Source organism: Pteropus vampyrus, unplaced genomic scaffold (assembly GCF_000151845.1).
Source record: "Pteropus vampyrus isolate Shadow unplaced genomic scaffold, Pvam_2.0 Scaffold441, whole genome shotgun sequence".
Classification (NCBI taxonomy): domain Eukaryota; kingdom Metazoa; phylum Chordata; class Mammalia; order Chiroptera; family Pteropodidae; genus Pteropus; species Pteropus vampyrus.
This window is the reverse complement of record NW_011889222.1, coordinates 1,071,806-1,093,323: the sequence shown is the minus strand read 5'-3', so window position 1 is coordinate 1,093,323 and position 21,518 is coordinate 1,071,806. Positions and strand designations below refer to the sequence as shown.

The window sequence follows — 21,518 nt, the reverse complement described above, 5'->3', positions numbered from 1 at the left end:
AAAGTATTTTACAAGTTATCGTGTCACCCAATATCAATTTTTTACTGCTTTTTTTGATGCTAAAGTAATCAGGCAAAAAGCCATGCTCGTCTTCTCTTTAGTCGTGGCTATCTGTATTAAATTATATTTCTTTCCCAAATGTTTCATGACTCTCATAAAACCGGAATGTGCCAAAACTTGTATAAATGTTCATCTTTCCTCTAATGCTAAGAAATCGTTCATTGTGCTACATGTTTACCTTGATTTGGAAAGCAACAGTGTTCATGTACAGGACATTTTTAATGTAAAAGAGAATTATGGCCTGTTAATAAAAGACAATAAAAATCGATCACTCTTGCTTAAATATTTCCCAAGTTTCTTTGTGTAATTTTCATAAGGGATGTAAATTACTTGTGTTTTTTTTCACCGAACAGAGTCCATTTTGATACATATTTGACTTGATGCCCAGTTAGAAGATTAGACTAATAAAAGCTTTCTTGAGCCCAAGAAACAGTGGATGTCACGACTCGTTTCAAGGGATCTTAAAAAATAATCTTGACTGAATTATAAAAGAGGAAGAGTGCTCTATTGCTATGTATCTTTAGCTCATATAAATAGAAATTTTAATGAATAATTTTCTATTATAAACACCAAATTTCTACTTTTGATAATATAGAATTGGTGAGCTAAAAAGAATGAATTTTTATTTGCATCTACAGGCTTTCTTAAGCAGATTATTGGGAAGAAATAAAAAAAATAGTGTTTTTGTTTACAGATATCAGAGAAATTCATGAAGCTTTTTGTATTTTATAAAAATGTGTGTGCATGTGTGTGTATATGTATCTATGTCTCTATTAACATTCAAGCATAGAATATGTGTGTGCATGTATCACCAATGACCATAAAACAAAGTGACATTATAGAAATAGAGGAAGAGATCATAAAATTATTGGACTTATTTTATTCTGGAAATATAACTATTTGAAAATATTAAATGTAGTTTTAATTCATTCATGCAGCAAATGGCGCTCTTTGAATTTTGTATTATAGGCATCTTATATATGAATGTAATGTTTTCATCAAATTTCAGCTCCCAGTGAAGCCCCAACAGGAGTAGGTGTAAAAGTGTTATCATCTTCCGAGATATCGGTTCATTGGGAGCATGTGGTAGAAAAAGTAGTGGAAAGCTATCAGGTGAGTTCAATTTTTATCAAACTACATTTTAATACATATGTCAGTATAAGTTTTCAAATATATTACATCTTTCAATGTTCTGTGTTCCATTGATTTATGTGGCAACTAACACTATATTCTCGATGTTTAATATGTTGGGCATTTATAAGCTAGTTGTTAAGAGTAAAGCAGAGGTTCCTAATTGGCTTATCTAGGAGAGATGTAGAGCCCCCTGTGTTGACGTATAATTGGCCAAAATAAAAACAAAGATAATAACATCCATGGTTAAGCAAGATCTTTTGCAACATCCTTATAAAGATAAATTTTAAGTTTTTTGGAAAACATTTTAGTAATTTATAAAAGCATCCTTCAAGTGTTCATCCTATTTGGCTCAGTAGTTCCACTTCTAAAAGTCCTTCCAAAGGGAGCAATTATAAATATACCAAATATATTTCTCATAATGTTATCTATGAAGCCATAAAATTGGCGACACTCAAAATATCCCAAAGAAAACTTCCCTTGAGAGAAGTCTTAAAGGACCAATAGAAATTAGCCAGATAGAAAAGGGAGGACTTATCCCAGTCCAAAAGAGTAAGACCTGGAAAATTGAAGCTAGAATGAGAGTCAGGGTCTTTAATATAATTCTAACAAAATGTAGACTTGATTGTGTGGGAAAAGTAAAGTCATCTCATATTTTTAAGCACAAAGAGTGAAAATTAAAAGAAATTGACACCATCCCACTTTGCAGATGAACAAATGGATGCCAGAGAGATTCAATGACTTGCCTCAGCACTGATGAAAAGTGTTACAGTAGCGTCAAACTCAGATTTTCTGATTCACAGTTCAGGGCTTTATGCTAAACCACAGACTTTTTTCATTTCACTCAGTGCGTGCCCTTCTGGAACTGTGGCAGTGAGCTGCCCACCCAGACAGCTTATTCTCTCAACTCTTGTGCTTCCCTTCTTTATCTATTCATTGAATATTTGCTTTATGAAGGTAGGATTTTGTCAGTGCCAAAATAGTGCTGGGCGCATGGTAAGCACTAAATAGATATTCCCTGAGTGCTGATACAAATAAAGTGTTATAATCTGACTTTCTCAAAACCATTTTTCTGAGATGTAATCACAAAACCAAGCCAAGTTTTTAAATTTTAAATATGAAAACTGACAGGAATTTTTTTTTTTTTTTTTTTTTTTGGTACTTTAGGTTATGGTCTGGGTAGATCTTAAAGTGTCTTTAGGTAATCTTGCAAGGGTTCAGCTGAAGTTTAGAGAGTGGAATGATAGGAGTGGTCAGAGAAGATCTGATATTAATAATCTATTAACCTAAAAATTATATTTACAACTATTAGAGAAGAAATGGGAGAGAAAAACTCATTGGATGTTAAAAACCCCTGTAATAAATAAGTCCAAGGTATCTTGGGAGAAGATGTCAATAGTTGGAGTTTGAAAGCCATATTTTGGACCATAGGATTTTTCCTTCTTTTATATTACTATTTATTCCTAATTAATAAAAAAGAGAAGAAAATATTATTTACTATATAACTCAGTCATTGAGTCAAAGTGCTAAATGTATATTTTGCTTTGTTAAAAACATGACTGATAATTATGTATTGTCTTTGCCTAAGAATTATATATAGACTATTTTATAACCTTCAACAGGCTGAATACAAAAGAAATATGAGGTGGGAAGTAATGCATCAGCATCAATGAATTCAGACAATAATCAGAATATAAGTTTTTTTGTTTGGGAAGTAAACATTAATTAGGATTCTCAATGAAATTGTTAGCACAAAATAATCTTTAGCACTTAAGAGTTTCTCAAGTGATAATTTTAAGGGAAAAGTATATGCCATTGAGAAGTTGAGTTTCACAGGTTTATGACTTTTTGCATCTTCACACAAAGTAGAATATTATGAACATTGTTGCTGAGAAGACATAGGTTGCTTTCTTAGCTCTGTCACTGAGAGAATTATTTAAGCTTTCTGAACCTTACCTATGAAGATGATAGAGTAATTACAAACTAAGAAGACTGTTCTGTGAAAGAAATGAAATAAAAGTGTTTGATGCTTTTCCCTGTTCTATGTCACTGGACATTTGAAGATGATGATAACAATAATGATGAAGAAGATGATGATATTAATGATGATGAGACTGATAACATTTGTTGAGCCCTTACTGTGATAAACACTTAATTAAGCTCATTGTATTGAATCCACACAATTCTAGGGTATACTTGTTTTAAATATGAAGAACTTGAGCTTTAAAACCATTTGAGTAATAATTGTCATAACCAGATTTGAACTTAGGTCTTGCCTCTCCAGAGTGAAATCCTTGAGGTGAATCACTGAATTATTGTTTTCATTTGTTCTTTCTTAAAAAAAAACTTTTAGTTTTTCAACAGAACCTTAACTACCAAAGAGACAAGTATGAAAGCTTAAAAGAGAAATTTTGTAATATTTATTCTCCTATAAGAAAATGCCCCTTTATAGGGGGAAAAGCTTGACTGACTGTAATGTGGTTGTTGTTTCTATTTTAAAATGTGATGGGAGAAGCCAATGGTGTTTTTAAATAGTTTAGGTATTCAGTACATTGCTTAGACATTTATATAGTTTATGAAATAATCACTTGGTTATTACCCATCTGGTTCTACACACAACCATTACATTACTGCTGATTATACTCCCTATGCTATACTCCCCATCCCGTGACCATCTTTCAACTAGTAATATGTTCCCCTTTAACCCTTCACTCCTTTCTCCTAGCCCCCAACCCTCCTCCCCCTCTGGCCGTCACCAGAATGTCCTCTGTATCTATGAGCCTGTTTTCATTTAGTTTGTTCTTTTTGTTCCTTAGATTACACATATAAGTGAAATCATAGGTACAGCCACTATGGAAAACAGTCTGGAGGTTCCTCAAAAAATTAAAAATGGATCTACCTTTTGACCTAGAACCTGCACTTCTGGGTATTTATCTAAAGAAAACAAAAATACTGATTCATAAAGATCTATGCACCCCTATGTTCATGGCAGTACTATTCTCAATAGGCAAGATATGGAAGCCAACTAAATGCCCATGAACAGACAATTGGATGAAGAAGTTATGGTTCATATATACAATGGGATATTACTCAGCCATAAAAAATGAAATCCTGCCATTTGCACTGATGTGGATGTACCTAGAAGTTATTATGCTGAGTGAAGTAACTCAGACAGAGAAAGAAGCTAACGGTTTAACAAGATAGATGACTGAGAAAATTAATACTCTACTGCACTTCCTATGAAAAATTTACTATAGGTTTACATTATAAAGAAAGAAAGAAAAAAAAAAACAGCACATTAAAAAAATAAATTAAAATAAAAAGCTGGAGAAGTCCCAATTTCTTCGTGATTGACCCCACCTCAAGGTTAATTTCCTGACATTTCAAGTAAGAACTGTAGAAAATTGGGTTTTAAAATAATTTTCTCTTCCCTTGTAGTTTTAAAGTGTATCTCAGTAGAATTTTTAAGTTTTACTCATTGTTTCCCTTTTGCCTAGTTAAAGAACTCCCCATATCTAATCTTAATACTCAGTTAGTTTCCCTGCAGTGTAGCTGAACTAGGACAAAGCATGAAGTCCTTTGTATCATTGGCATGTTAGAACTATGGGCTTCTGCCCAGGAATCAACAAAAGACTTAGTTTGCTCACCCAGCCAGTATAACATTCATTTATTTAATGAAAACCAGCAAAATATGCTGTTAGGAAAAATAAATACAAACTCTTAGCAGCTAAATCAAAGATCAATGCAGATGATTGACTTCACAATTATCTTAAAAAAATTGCCAAGCCTGAGTAGTCTACTCAAATGTTCTTAGAGGTAAATTATTTTGGCAAGCATAAACTAATGTTTAGGAAGTGATTTATTTTCTTGTTTTGGAAAAGGCATCTATCTTTTCCTGGATCTTCCCAAAACACACAAGGGTGGGAAAAGGCAGTTGTTGTTTTTGTTGCTGTTGTTGTTGTTTGTTTGTTTTCTTAAATATGACTGCAGGGAGCAGATATGAGGAGAAAGCAGAGTGTACAGGAAAGGGAAAAGCTCCTGGTAAAAAGATGCTTTAGCTTGTAGGCAGCCACTGTAGGCAACTGGTACTCTATCCATTGAGATATCTGAGGAGCTTTAAAAATGTGGTTTAGAATTGCCTTGCATGGGATGAAAGGGGAAGTTTCATCTCCTCCTGTTCCCCAGTTGGTTAAAGAGGGCCCCATAGGCATCACCTCTCCTCTCTTTCCATGGATTATTCAGCAATTTCACACTGCAACATCAAGTATGACCCAGGATAGGGAGTAAGATGTCAGCAGCACTAGCAGAAGTGAAATGCTAATGAGGAGTACGTATGGGAAGCTGTAGAAGACTGCATAGAATTGTTTGTCTTCTTCACTAGTGGCTAGAATAAAAGAAAACTTTGAAAAGCTCCCAAGAGGTGTTAAGAATGCAGATTTTGAATGATTTATATTACATATTGCTATTCCTAGCCCATAGAAAGTACTAATACTAAAATTAGTCTGGGATCTGGATAATATAAAGTTATTTTATAGTATCTTTTTCGAGATCGAGCTTTTTTTGTGTCAATCTCAAGTTTTTTAGTTAAATAACCCTATTTAGATTTTTTCCTAAATACTGTATTAAATCCTTAACAAAAAAGTATTCACTGTCACTATATTTTTTTTCCAGAAAATTCAGAAGTGAAAGTTGAGAACTTTGAAATCTAGTACAAAATTTTATCCAAGTAAAATTAATTAAATGGAACTAGCCTAATTTTCAAAAGTGCTAAACATCTTTAACACTTTCACAGTTGTAATATCCACTTTTTTATTCTAAGCTTCTTTGGAAAAATGAGCTTAAAGTAGTTTTTCTTACAAAGTTCTTAAATTTTCCTGAGGAGGGATATAACTAGTATGTTTGCACAAAAATGGCATTATTGTGGCCCATAGGTTTATGGAAAATATAGTTATTCTTTATTAAAAATACAGATTAGCCTTTTCTCTGAGCCTTTTCTTTTTGACTTCTAAATAATTTTATAAGAAACAAATTTTCTTGAAACAAAATTATACATTTAGATCTGTCTACCAAAGATATTAATTTTATGTGAACTTAAACATTTTGATTTTCTACTTTTATTTTTTAAATAAAATCTATGAAGGAAAAATAAAACATGTTTGCTTGATTCTCCACTGTATTCTCAGCTTCTGGCACAGTAACTGTACAAAGTGGGTACCTGGTAAATATTTGTTCAAGGAATGAATGAATGAGTACCATACACCAAATTGAGTCCTATGTGCACAGTGTTAAAAAAAATGAGTATCTGTCCTCAAGGGGTTAATAATCTAGTAGTAGGAGAGAGAAGTAAAGTAGCAATTCCATAGTTGTTTAATAAGTACTATGATAAATTAACACTAGACAGAGGATACTGTGGAGATTTTAGAACATGTAGGGAAAGAGTTAAAGTTGTAAAATGCCACAACATTAAATAGAAATAAATGCATTATATGTTGTTCTAGCATATAAAATGAATTTACGGTCTACTCTCCATAAAGTAGGACCTTCTTTTTTTTATTTTTCTTTTCTAGTAGCAATAATCCATTTTCACTAATTCATCCTGGTTCTCCTTTGGTCTCCCTGGTGATTAATCAAAAGCAATACATTTGTTCTGCTCCATAGCTACAGATTGCATCCTTCACTCCAAGCAATTTTCTCACAAATGAATGTCAGTGCTTCACCACAGTGGGAACTGAAAGAGAGGATCGAGATGCAATAGCCCCAATTTATCATCTATTTGAAAATGAATTTCAAGTGTGTGGCCAGTGGCTAGTTCAGATAAAAAGGATGATGCTATGTTTTACATATATCCATCTACTACTTATTTTAGAATTCTTTGAAAATGTTGTAAGTCATATGTAAACATATGTTTTAAGTTAAAGAGACTGATTATTCAATCAAATCATTTTGCATAAGACTTTTCATTTGTAAAGGTTAAGTATATGATAAAAATGTCATATGGCTCTCATATTCTAAAATAAGGAAATCAGGGACTGTTTGGCATACTCTATAAATTCTTTCTGCTCTCTAGTTACTTAGCTAAGAATATCTAAGTCATTGCTTTAATTTATTGTGAGTTTTAATGGAGATAGTGTGACAAAGTCAGATGAAATTGGTAATTTAGGATATAAGTGCAGAGATTAAATTAATGAAAGTGTTGTTCTTTCTTTTCATATTGTCAAAATGCCTAATGGAATTTTGAGTGAGATAGCAGGAAAACTTTATCATTGTAATTCCTCATTTTAGTAGATAGGTGGGTTTTTTGTTTGTTTTTGTTTGTTTGTTTGTTTAGAAATGGCTTTTATTATATTAATCTAGTTTAAAAGCATCTCAAACTGGAGTGAAAAGTTGTTATAATGCAATGAAAAATTTTAAATGTGATATATGCTTTCAGTCAACAAGCACAGATATAAAAATGCATAAATCTCAGTTTTGATTGCTGTAAAACACAGTAAATACTACCATTCTAGGTTTGTTGAGAAGATAGTGTGTGGATGATCCTAATGCAGTGACTGACATTTTATTAGAATTCAAATGTTCATTTTATTTCCCTTTAGTCAAGCAGTGGAAGAGGCCTTACATGTTACCTAGTTCAAATGCCCACTAAAATTCTTCTCAAATGAATGTAATCACTTCCTAAACACATCCAACACCTGGAAACTCATGCCTTCTCTAGGAGGGCCCCGTTCTTAGAAAGTCTTTTCTCTGCCAACTGAGTACTGCTTTCGGAGTTGCTTCTACTTCCTCGGTTCTGAGGCCATCCTTCTGGTCAGATGATAGAAATAGTGAAGAGAGTCTATGAAAACCATAAGGAAATATATTATTGTTATCAGAAAAATGAGCACAGTAAAGAATAATATTGCAAAGGAAACCAATAAGCAATTAATAACTAGTCTTTGTTCTAAAATGTGCTCATTCTATATATAATCTTAGTTTGTAACCAAGTGAGTTTGAGCCATCCAATTCCATTTTATAATGGTTTCATAGGTGTTTTATGTAAACAAAAAGTTCAAGATTATATAAATGTTAAATATTATTTGTGAGGCACTTTGGTTAATTGTAAAATTAAAATTCCAATATTTTATAGACAAGGCATTTAAAATCTGTCAAATACTAGTATACTTAGAAACATTTCTTTCCTTTTACATATACCTTAGATATAATTACAGAATTCTGACCAAAGAAATAGCATTATTTGAAGAATGAAAATTATAATTTATAGCATTTACTTAAACTTTAAGAGACAAGGAAGGCTATCATTGACACTTTGGTTGTTAAAAGCAATTATTTCTATTCATAACATGGATAAAATTTTAAAAAAATATTTTAAAGGTAAATAATTTCTACAACTAATCAAGTTATTGAATATAATATTTTAAATATCTGGCCTCTATATAGGTTCAAAGTAAATAATATATACATGCTCCCAAAATGAGATAGCAGAAAGTTATTACACTGGTGTATTCTAGGCCACATGATGCCATTTTTGTCAAGCAACATTGTATTTCTGTCAGACTGCTTTATCAGTGGCTCATAACAAATTTGAAATTATGTAAACAGAAATAAATCAGGAAATTAGGAGATAGATGATAAAAATGTTTGTGACAAATTTTTCAAGACAACAGTTACATATTTTGAAGGTAAACCTTATTCAGAGATTTTTGAGTTTTATTCCTCTTTTTTATCAGTAAGACTATTTCATATTTCAGGCAAACGTGAGACTTTGATTTGCCTTCAACAGCTTTAATCACATATGCGTTATACTCCTTTATAGTCCAAGACTGATAGAAGTGTAAGTAGCATTAAGAAATATGTAAGAATATAATGTTCAGTCAACATCAAGGGTGACAGAGTCAGATGAAAAGAACTTTTCACAACTAAAGTGTCTGAATCATGACAAAATATTACTCAACTTGAATGTTTGCAGATTCGCTACTGGTCTGTCCATGACAAAGAAGCAGCTGCACACAGAGTTCAAGTCAACAGCCAAGAGTACTCGGCCAGGCTGGAGAACCTTCTGCCTGATACCCAGTACTCTGTGGAAGTCAGGGCCTGCAATAGTGCAGGGTGTGGACCTCCCAGTGAGATGATTGAGACCTTCACCAAGAAAGCACGTGAGTCTCAACATTTGCATTTTAGACTTGTCAGAAACTACCTATTAATTCTATCATGACGAAGGTACATTATCATCAGCATTACAATTACTAATGTGATGCAGCTTGCAGAACCGAAGTTGGGTATAGTGATAGTCACTTACATATTATTACTTTTCACAGCTCCCAGCCAGCCGCCAAAGATCACCAGTTCCGTAAGGTCTGGTTCACGTTACATAATTACCTGGGATCATGTGGTCGCACTATCAAATGAATCTACGGTGACAGGATATAAGGTAGATAAAAGATTACTAGATTATTCCCCACATAAGCTCACTCTTAAAAACAGTACTTGATGTTGAGACTTTTTGGTGTTTCAACAAAACCCATTCAGCTTTCTTATTCTAGCTGTATAGCAGACTCAGATGATGCAATGCCATGATAATTTCGAAATGAGAAAAGATATTCAGTGAAGTCTAGGAAATGTTATAGCAGGTGAGCAGGATAGATAGAATAACTGCTTTAAAGTACAAAGTTGTTAGAAGAATCAGTACCTAAAGAACAGAAACAGATAGAAGCCATTTTTGTTTGGCAATGATTAAGATAGTGTCACCCGTACACAACGAACTCTGATGTATTGAGTTGTCTTCTATAAATGAATAAAAAAGGAAAATATATGATTTCTGTATATTCTCTATATCACATCTTATCACATTTTTCATCATATACCAAATTTTAGGAATACTGTGAAAAATGTTTTAATTGTGAAGCAATTTTTTAGACTACTTCAACATATTGAAAACCTCTCATTTTATAATACTTATTATTATATTATTTAAAAAAAACACATTTTCCCTCTATTTTAGATCATCTCAAAAAAATAAAATTCAGGTGCTTAAGGTACCTCCTCTTGGATCACCCTGAAAAATAGATGAAATTGATTTCTGTGAATTAAAAATAACATTAATTTTCTAGCAATTATTATACATAGCTACCTAGGATTTATTTTATTAATAAAATGTAAGAATACATTCTGGTTTTAGTGTTAGAGTATTGGCTTATTATTACCACTTTATTAAATATACATATTTTGGGACTTTTTAAGATACTCTATAGACCCGATGGCCAGCATGATGGCAAACTGTATTCAACTCATAAACACTCCATAGAAGTTCCAATTCCCAGGGATGGAGAGTATGTTGTAGAAGTTCGTGCACACAGTGATGGAGGAGATGGAGTAGTGTCTCAAGTCAAAATTTCAGGTAAGCCAGTCATTTAAAACACATTTCAATTAAGCACTTGTAAGTTCTAGGCCATACAGATTCCCAAAAGTAAAGGTAGGACTGACGTTCACACCAATATTGACATTTTGCTATATAGATTTGAAATGTCAAGAATGCCCTGAAACTTGGTTTCTTCCCTTATGAGACACAAAAGTAAGTTTGCAGCAAACCACATACTTGTTGATCATTATGTGCACAATGAAGCATAATTAAAATACCATAATGAATTGAAATGGTACATAATACTAGACCATTAGATAATAAATATCCAAATTTCTCTTATATCAAAAATAAATTAAGTTAGCATTCTTCTAGCCTCCTTTTCCTTGTTCTACATATATTATATATAGTGAAAAAATAGAAAAAAGTAAATGACAGCCCCTTTATCATCTTCCTTTCTTTACCTCAGCGTATCTGTTCTTTCTCTGCAAACTCTAATCATTGCTCACAGCATTGGTTAATTCAAAATAAACATTTAAGGCAGTGATTTCTTTCCTTTTTTGGATTTGTAGAACTATATTATTTGTTTAAATTTTGATGCTTTTTCTCACCCTGTATGTATGAAATAGTTTAATTATAAAGAATTAAATTTTATGTTATTTTGAAAATTTTATGGGACTCCCAAATACTAGAAGATATTAAAACAAAGATGGGAATAATTGATTCTGGAAAAAGAAATTGGTGATTTATAGCTAAATAATGAATATTTGTGTATTAAATTAATAAAATATCCTTTAAAGTAATGCCATAGTTTTCAGTCTGGCCATAACTGCATAAAGAAACATTAGGAAATGTTAGATATTTGGTGAATAGTACCATTTTATAATTTTTTAATTTAAATTTTGATTTATTTGCAAACTATGCATTATTATAACGAGAAAAGCATATAAATACAAATTAAAATTTTAGGCTTTCTCATGAATTTAAATTATTTACGTTGAAACATTTTTAGTTTAAATATTATTTTGTCTTTTAGAAAATTTAGAAATTACAAAATCTGAAAGAAAAAAAATCAGTCATATTCCAAACATCCTAAATTAACTACTTCAGTAGAATTTACTTCTAGTTACCCTGTATGCATACATCATTTAATTTCTGTAAATATATCACATTATATCTACTTTTACATCATTTAGTTTCTGTAAATATATCACGTTATATCTACTTTTAGCAATTATGTTACATGAATAGTCCTTGTCATTAAAAGTTTATAAACTTTATTTAAAATTATGCATAATGATCTCTCAAATAAATGTATAGGATTTATCTACCTATTCCAATTTTTTCTATCGTAATACTATTTGAATACATTTTTATGAATTAATCTTTCTGCAAGTTAAATTTAAATAATGAGATAAAGTGTTTTATGTTTATATTGCCAAATGTCTTTTAAAATAGTAATTTATGTTCCTGTTATCATTGTATATGAGTGCATTTCTCACCACACTGCTATACTATTCTCTTCTTAGTCATTACTAATTTGATAGGAAAAATGGCATATTTATATTTTTTTAATCATTTTCTAAGTTCTGCGCTTTGATAACACACTACTTTAATAGTTTCACACTTAGGACTGTTTCACAAAAGGAAATCAGAAGGAAATGTACATATTATTTGGAGGGCAGTAAAATGCAAAAGAATTAGGTATGTTACTTTTGAACACTGACCTTCCCTGTCTAGAAGCCATGCTCATTCATTTCTTTACCCTTTAGTCATTCCTTATGTGAAGCAAAACGTAGTTTCTGGGATTTAAAGAACAGGGATTTGTAGCTAGAGACGCTGTAGCAGGAACATTTACATCAATATAGTTATAATTAGTAGTATGCTGATAAATGTTTAGCAGCTGACTCTCCTGAGGTGGGAGGAAGCCTTGGTTTATAGCGTTTGCCAATTTCTGCAGTATAAATATTTTCGTCATGTTTGATTTCAAACTTCCCACATGATATCCATAAATGTGGAACTGGAAGAGATGCTCAGTAGCGTATCATTGTATAGTATCACCACCATACAGATGCAATAGGTGTAACCTCAAAAGCATTGATGACATTAAAATATAGTAAAATAATTAGGAAGTGATGAGTTTGGGAATTTATTACCTTTGTTTTAAACTTTTTATTTAATCAATAAGATTTTATAATTTAAATTTTAATAACATTGTTTTAAACAACTCACTCATAAATTTCTTGAAAATTTAACAATTGGCTCTTGGACCAGCTACGTAGAACACACCACCATTATAATCTGACATCCTAGTATAAAGAGCCCAAGCAGAAAACAATGTATGCTCTTTTAGAAACTGCAAACATACTCAGAATGGTTTTCTCTTTTTTTTTTTTGCCAACTAACAGACAATATTATTTATTCAGAATTTTGTTACTTATCTCTTAGTCTGAACATATCGTACAAAAAAAAAAAAAACCTAGAATTAACAGAAAGTATCAGATGTTTGGTGAATAATATCATTCTAAAATTTTCTTATGTAAGTTTGGATTTATTTGCAAATTATTTAAATTACATGTAATGATAAAATCATGTAAATACAAATGGAAATTTTAGGCTTTCTTAGAAATTTAAAAGACTCCTGATTCTTTCATTTCAGTTTTCATGCCTAAAATATGTAGCCATGAATATGAAACATTGCTCAATTAATGTCTATATGAATTATTTTGTCCATTCATTTATTTAATAAATATCCTTTAATTGCCTGCAATATGTTAGGCACAGTTCACACACTTAAAATGTGCTACCATTTATATTTCCACATCCCTCTGAACCCACATCACAATCTTCCCCACTGGCCCTCCTGAAATTCTAAAATTTTTCTGGGCTTCCAATTTTGGCTTCCTATAGTCTATTCTCTATGCAGCAGCCAGAGGGATTTTTTAAAACATAAGTCAAATCACATAACTCTCCTCTTAGAAAGACATCCTACAGAATAACATCTAAATTTCTTACCATGACTTACAGTGCCCTGTATAATCTGGCTCTGTCACACTCTCTCACCTCAAGTAAGTGATTTCTCCCAGGCCCCATTAACCTCTTTCTCTTCTTGAACATACCAATATTATTTCTACCTTGAAGCATCTATACTTGTTCTTGCTGCTGCCTGAAATTCTCTGGATCTTGGCATGACAGGTTCATTATCATTTTTGTTTCTGCTCAGATGTTACTTCCTTAGGAAAAAATTATATGGCAACCAAGGTAAAAGAGCCTCCTATTCTAATTTTTTGTCATATCACATCACTTTTATTTTCTTTGTCATATTTATAACTATTTAAAATTATCTTTCTTATTACTTTATACTGTAGATTGTCAGTCTTTGTCATTACCTGAATGTAAGTTCCATGGCAGCAAGCTCTTTCTGCTTTGTTCAACCTTTGGATACCCAGCACCTAGAGTACATATCTGTCACAGAATAGCGTTTTAACAAATGCTTGTTTAAGACATCGATGACTTCCATATAGAGTAAAATTTAGTTAAAAGAAAAATTTAGGCAACTTAAACTATAGTTTAGATTTCTAGAATGTTGATACACTTCTCATTAAGCACATGATTTGTATTATGCTAGTTGATTCTTACAAAAATTAAGACTTCATGTAAGAGATATTCTAGAAAATGTTTTAAACACGGTAATCTGTAACTGCACTCCTCTCTGACATGAACACTGTTATCTGCTGTCTTAATAAATTATTCCCTACCAGATGTTTACAGTTCACATCGAGGCAAATGTAACACTGCAGATATTTCATCACACTCATTCTATCTCTAATAAGTTCAATATTGTCTTTTAAGAACCTTTTGTTTTTCTACATTATTGTGAGCTAAATTAATAATAATGTGAAAATAGCCACAAAATTTTGAATAAAAATGTTAATAAGCTAATTTGACCTATTACATATTCATTATAAATTTTAGAATATAGATTAACAAGAATCTTTGATCATAAATAAACATCCACAGACAAGCATATATTTCATTATTTATGAGTGAATATGTATATTTTGAACTTTTTTTTTTTTTTTTTTTGGTTTTAAACAGACTACAGATAACTCAGTCAAATAAAGGAAGACTTTTAAGAACATTTTAGAGTCTGGACTCCTTCCTAAGAACAAGAAGTAGTCATTTGAAACCTTTAAGGTAGAAATAACATAATCAGATATTTGCACTTAAAAAAATCACTTTGGTGATTGTGGAAAATATATATATAGAAGAGTAAGATGTAAGAAGATGAATTACAAGGTTATCATCATAGACCGATTAAAGACGACGATAGTCTGGCCTGGAAAGAGGGCAGTGGTGAAGTCTAGGGTAGGTTCCACAAGAACAAGGCATCTTTTCCATTTGATTTAAAGTTGCTATATATTCATTTTGTTGACTTTATGTCTTCTAATAAATCTATAATTTATTCTGATGTTACCACAGATGATGCAATCCAAACAGTTAACATACTATTTTTAGTAACTCCAAGCTATTAAGTTATATATATATAACGAAAGCCGCTGACTTAAACACTGATGAAAAACACATTTTGTTTTTTACTTTGCTCTCTTCTGCCCAGTAGCGGAAGAAGAAAAGACAGAAAGCCATTTTTTAGGTGGAACCTTTAGTTATTTAACTCCATTACTCACATGTTCCCCTCTCTTGTACCTAAGTAGTACAGTATAAAAGGAACAAGAGGATAGTTGGGATATTTAGATTTAATTCATATGCTATTGGATTAAAAATGTGATATTAATGTAACCAAATTTGCAAATATCTCCTCTGTAAGCATTTTTAAAAACCAGAATTGTTTGGAGTTTCTAATCTTGTAATAGCCTATATATATAAGGAGATGGTAATAATATACATGGTAGTCTTAGGTTTACTTTACCCCCCCTTCTTTAGGGACAGGATGCATTACAATTCAGTGATCCCCATATCTGTAACTTTGTAAATGTCCTTCATCATTTGGGAAAAATAGATTGCCATGAATAAATTTACTGTTAATCTGAAAATTTGAAATGGTATATTATACGACAGGTAAATACCATTCTTATAAGTTCATCATCACAATTAAAAATTTTTTTTTGTAATTATGGCACAGATATTGTCTCTAAGGAAATGCTATCTCTCCAACCATTTTGAAATAACCAAATATTTTATTTTCCTTTACTACACATCGTGTGGGATTAATTTGAGTTTAAGTGGATGAATATACCCTGTATATTTCTAGGCTGACAAATAGCTTCCATTTAAAATTACCTTTAATATATATATTTCTTTCATTAACCTTGAATCACGACTATCCACTCAAATCATTTTCCAACTGTATGGCTGTACTTAACAGTGCTAGTTTTATAATAAGCATGAAACAGAGGAGAAATACCTTAATAAAGTAATATCTTGTACATCTCTAAATTTAACTTTCAGTGGTGACCCACTGCCCTGATCATTGTTAATGTAATTGTGAATGACCCAGGTTTGCTCAAGGAGTTGAGTATATGGGGAATTCTAAGAGTCTTGCTTATCTTTTAGAAACTTTGAGCTCTAGTTCTAAAAGCAAATTGTATAACTTTGTCAGGCCATAGATAGCACCTCTGCATCTAAACTAACTTGTTTTTTTCTGACTCTTCCCCAAGGTTTCTTTTAGCTACTAGTAAGTTCACACAACGGTTCCAACATATTATTTTGTGTTCATTTACTCAAAAATAATTCGATTGGAAAATTTCTCAGTGGAATATAAGAATAGAAAGAGAAATTAAAGATAATCTTCCATTTATTTACTACCAAAATAATTTTGGTTTATGAAATATAGTCAGTATCTGGAGCTATGCTTTAGTATTATACTGTAAAAATAGTTTTTCTTCTGCTAAATAAATCTTACTCTTAAAAAATTACACATTTTCCTAAGACTTTCACTCTCTAGAAAAGTGATTCATTCAATAAAAATCTACTGAACACCTACAATATGCCAAGCATTCTGCTAATTTATTGGTTACAATAATCGGCAAGTTCTCCTGAAGTTTGCATTCTAGTGGATATCAGGAAAGTAAAGAATTATCACCAAATAATAAAATTTATTTATATATAGGTTTATTAAGGTTAATATGGAAAAAATAGTAGCTAATATAGAGAATAAAAGAGGCAGAACTGATTTGAATAGAATAGTCAGGTCAGGCTTCTCTACCGAGGTGATGTTTAGCTTGAAATCTAAAGGAAAGGAACTAGCCATATCACAGAAGTGGGGATAAGAGTCCTAGGTACAGGGAATTGCAAGAAAGAGCTTGTCATGTTCAAGAAGCTGAAAGGGGGCCAGTGCAACCAGTGCGTAGTGGTGTGGGATGAGTTGGAGAGACGGAAAGGGCAAAAGCCACGAACGATCTGGTCTGGATTATATCTCAGACTCATATCATTCCGCTCTCATTCTAACTCTGTCCCCCACCCCATTTATAAAGGTGTTTGCCAGAGGTTTTACTTTGTTCTTTGTTCAATCAATGGGAAAATATTGATGTGCTTTCAGGAGATGAGTGATACAATCTGATTTAAGATCATTTTTTCTGTAGTGTAGAGAAAACATTGAAGTGCAAGGAAAGGGGAGTTGGTGGAACTGGTGAGAAGTTAGGAAGTCTGAGACCCAATCAGAACAAGCAGATTAATCAATTTAGAGGATAATTTAAGTTTCTTACTGCTCTGAGACACAAAGCAAATTTCAAGACCTTTTCCAGAATAAATTATTAAAGGATGTATATGGAGACATTACATCCTTTAGATACATCCTTTAGAAAAGCATTAGAGTTAATGATAAAAATATGGGAAAAGCAAAGATTCATAAACTTGCTGGAAGAAAGTGTCTCCATCATCATATTTGACTCCTTCCCAAGGGTTGGAACCCTTTGCAGGACATTCGTGGTTTATGTTCTCTGAACCTCAGTTTAAAAAGTGTGATGAGGAGGAATTCACCATTTTGCAAGCAGCCCTTAGACATACCAATACCTTTAATTAATAGAGCATAGATCTCCTATCAATTCTATAATGACTGAACCAATTTCCAATGAAATTGAGATCACAGGATCAACCCAGAGTTTGCTATAAAGTCCCTTTATTTCTCTTTTCTATCAGTAAAAGATAATACATCTTTTATGAAAGACATAACATCTCCGGATATTTTAATCAAGTATTGTATTAGAGTCTTTAAAAAATCTTTTTGTAAGCTATCGGAGTGAATACTGATTTCGAGAAAAGCAAAAAAAATTATAGTTGTCCATATGCCTGCAGCATCAAAGTGGGGGGTCCACAGGAGAATCCCAGGGGCAGTGGCATCACCTTACTTTTTACATCCTTTGAGGCCCACAGTCTTGCCCACCACTGCTAGAGCAGCAGTGCTTCTGCTTCTCTATGACCTTCCAGTTCTCCCCTTAATGCCTCTCAGTGGCAAAAGAGTCCAGGAAATGCAGTTTTCACATTTTTACCCCAGAGATAGAAAGGTGAGCATAGAGAGCAAGAGGAATGGTGCTGAAATTCTAAATGAAAATACAGTACATCTTCTCCAAAAATAAGTAGGTTTACATGATAACCATCAAAACTAACAAGAAGAATCCAGCTAAACATGGATTTTCTGAGAGATGTTAAATGAAATGAAAGAAAATAAATTGGCTCTCAACTTCTAAATTGATTTCATGATATAGAAATTCATATTATTAGAAACAATATTAAAATTATAAGATAAGAAAACCTGTAGATATTGAAGCTATATTATGAAAACATCTGAAAGGGAGATTTACCCAAGATATAGAAAATAATAATTAATATCACTTGATTACCAACACTCACATGTAACAATGTGGCTACTATTTTTAGTTACTCTCCATATCTTTCTTTTTCAGTATTATGATAACATCATAATAGATATCATTGTATATGGACATTTTTTCTAAATTTCCAATTTTGTTTTCTTAGAAAAGATTCCTAGAAGTGAAAATATTGTGTTAAAGGGAAGGACATTTCAAAGACTTGGCAAATATTTGACAGTTGCCAAATTGCTATCTAAATAGCAATGCCTACATTTTATCATTAAACATATTTTTAATAGCATTTTAATATTCAAAAAATCTTTGTTCATTAAGCAAAAATACTATCTCATAATTTTTATTTTTAATTATTCCTGAGATGAATGTATTAATATGGTTGGTAGCTACATATAGTTCCATTCCTATGAAGGTCTGTTTATATTCTTTTCTCTGTTTAATATTAATAACTTTCTTTAAAATTTTATGCTATTTTCATTTTATGATAATATTTTCATACCACATATGAAGCAAATATTTTTTCAAGTTTGTGTTTAAATGTCATTGATGCTAGGTCAATATGGTTTATATTTTTGTAAAATAATGAATTTTCATAATAAAAAATTCTCAAATAATCGGTGCACATAAACAAAAAGTCATAGAATAATAGAAACAGTGAAATTCCAAACACAAAAAGTAATGAAGTGATATTTAAAGAAGTACATATATGGCATATAAAACTTCCCAAGAAAGGATAATTAAAATTCAGTACAGTGTTGCCTTGTGGCAGGGCAGGGAACAAGGGGTAATCAGGAAGAAGTTTATACGGTGGTGACAGTGTTATTTCTTTGCCTGACTGGTTAGTATATAGGTGGTTTTTTTGTTTGTTCTTTAGTTGCATTTTTAAATATAGAAATTCACATAATTTATTTCAAAATTGTAAAAGTTAAAAGGCGATTGAAGAAATCGTGAAGTAAAGAAAGGTATTGAATTTGGCATTTTAGAGTTCTATCTTAGTTGGCTAGGGCTGCCATAACAAAGTACCATAGACTGGATGGTTTAAACAAGTAGAATTTGTTTTCTCATCATTCTGGATGCTAGAAGTCTGAGATCAAGCTGGCAGGGTTGGCTTCTTCTGAGGCCTCTATCTTCGGCTTGTAGCTGATCGTCTTCTCCAAGTTTCTTCACATGGTCTTTCCTCTGTGTGTCTGTGTCCTAATTTCCTCCTCCTTTAAGAATACCAATCAGGTTGAATAAGAGCACTGCCTAATGTCTGCATTTTAACTTAATTATATCATTAAACACTATCGCTAAATAAAGTCACATTCTAAGGTACTGGGGGGCCAGGTCTTCAACACATGGATTTTGAGGGGACAAAATTCAGCCATAATGAAGCTGGTAATTTCAAGAGAAAAACTTTCATAAAATAGTATGGGTGAAAGTCTTCTTTCTTTAAGCAAAACCCCAGAGCTTACATTCTAAAGGGAGGAGGCAAAAAATGAATCAATATGTAATACTTTGGCAGCAATAATATCTAAAGATAGCTGAAGAAGGTAAAGCAATAAAGCAGGGCAAGGTGGATGTGGAGTAATGGAAGAAGGCTAGGGCCAATGTTTTCAATAAGTATAACAGGAAAAGCCTGCTCTGATGAGATAACAGCAGAAAAGAGAAACAAATGAAGTGAAGGAATCGTCCATACGGCTATCTGAAAGGAAAAGTGTTTCTACTAGAACAATATGAAAGCCCTGCACTAGGAGGATGTTTAGGCATTCAAGGAACAGCCTGGAGACCAGTGTGAGTGGGGCTGAGCAAGCCATGTGGAGAGTGGGCATAATGAGGCTGGAGAAGTAGTTGGGATCTTAATCTCTACAAGATTTACACGTCCTGGTTAAGGACTTTGGATTTTACTATAAATGTAATAGGAGGCCATCAAAGCATTTTAAGGAGGGAAGTGACATGATCAGATTTATATTTTGCAGGCCTCATTCTGGCTATTCTTTGGAAAGAAGTAGAAATCTCATGAATGGTGAGGAGAATCTCAGAATCTCTGGAAACAGGGAGGACAGTCAGAAGCCAAAAGATGACCTTCCAAGCAAGAGATAAAGTCAGCATTGACTTATGTGGTCACGACAGAAGAAGTAAGAGGTAGTTATTAGGATTTACTTGGAAGAAGACCCAGCAATGTTTTCTGGTGATTTGATGAGGGGTGTGAAAGATGACTTGGCATAACTCTAAGAATTTAAATTGACCAACAGAATCATCTACTGAAATGGCGAACAGAATTATCTACTGAAAATAGGTGATTGGAAAAAATAAATTAGTTCAAATTTTCACATTCTTATTCATGCTATGTCCATTCAGGTGACAACCAGGTGGAGATAGATTTTTTAAAAAATCATCTAGCAAACTGAGAAACCAGCTGAGGTCAGATAACAAATTTGTCAGAGAACCAGTTGGCATAATTATATAACTATCTGCAAAACATACCAGCCTGGATACAGAAATGGAAATAGCAGATGGTTGTTTGTGTTGCCCAAAGTTGGCAAATTACATGATTAATATAGTAAGAGATCAAGGGAAACAAGGACTCATTACTCCTAGTCGAAAAATAATTTAAATAGCTGAATAGAAAGTTTGGATCTATTAAAATATTTTCAACTGTCAGTAACAAACCCTCAACTCAAAGTTGTTTGAGAGATAGATGACCATTAGGACTTAGTGAAATCAGTGTCTCAAAAATATAATCAAGAACCAGTTCCCCCACCCCAACCTCTTTCTCAGCTTGGCAGGTCTCAGAATCAGTTTTATTCTCAGGCTCATCATCTTCATGGTAGCAAGATGGCTGCAGGAATGCTAGGAATCATCGCATGCAGACTCAGTGGTATCCAAGGAAGAAGGGGATCTGTCTCTTTTGAAATTCTATTTTATAATGAAAGACCTTTCCCAGAAGCCCCTCAGGATGTCTTTCCCATGTTGTCCAAAACCGGGTCACGAGTCTACCTCTAAACTAGTAAAATGGCATTTCCGTGGTTGCTTACAGTGATTTAGATTTACCACCAATTGAGAATGGGAAAACTTTCATTGAGAAGTGAACATCTGAAAAAAAAAAAAAAAATGGTCAAATAAGCAGAGAGAAAAAAGATTTCTGCTTA

General features: G+C 32.4%; 1 protein-coding gene across 1 annotated transcript in view; it reads left to right on the top strand.

The window, feature by feature from the left end:
• The window catches only part of CNTN1 (contactin 1), a 293,683-nt gene that overhangs the window by 250,077 nt on the left and 22,088 nt on the right, over positions 1-21,518 (top strand). Inside the window, exons 21-23 of the mRNA XM_023524081.1 lie at positions 9,155-9,341; positions 9,504-9,616; positions 10,426-10,582. Coding sequence (XP_023379849.1) covers positions 9,155-9,341; positions 9,504-9,616; positions 10,426-10,582 — 457 coding nt within the window. The remainder of the gene's footprint in view (positions 1-9,154; positions 9,342-9,503; positions 9,617-10,425; positions 10,583-21,518) is intronic.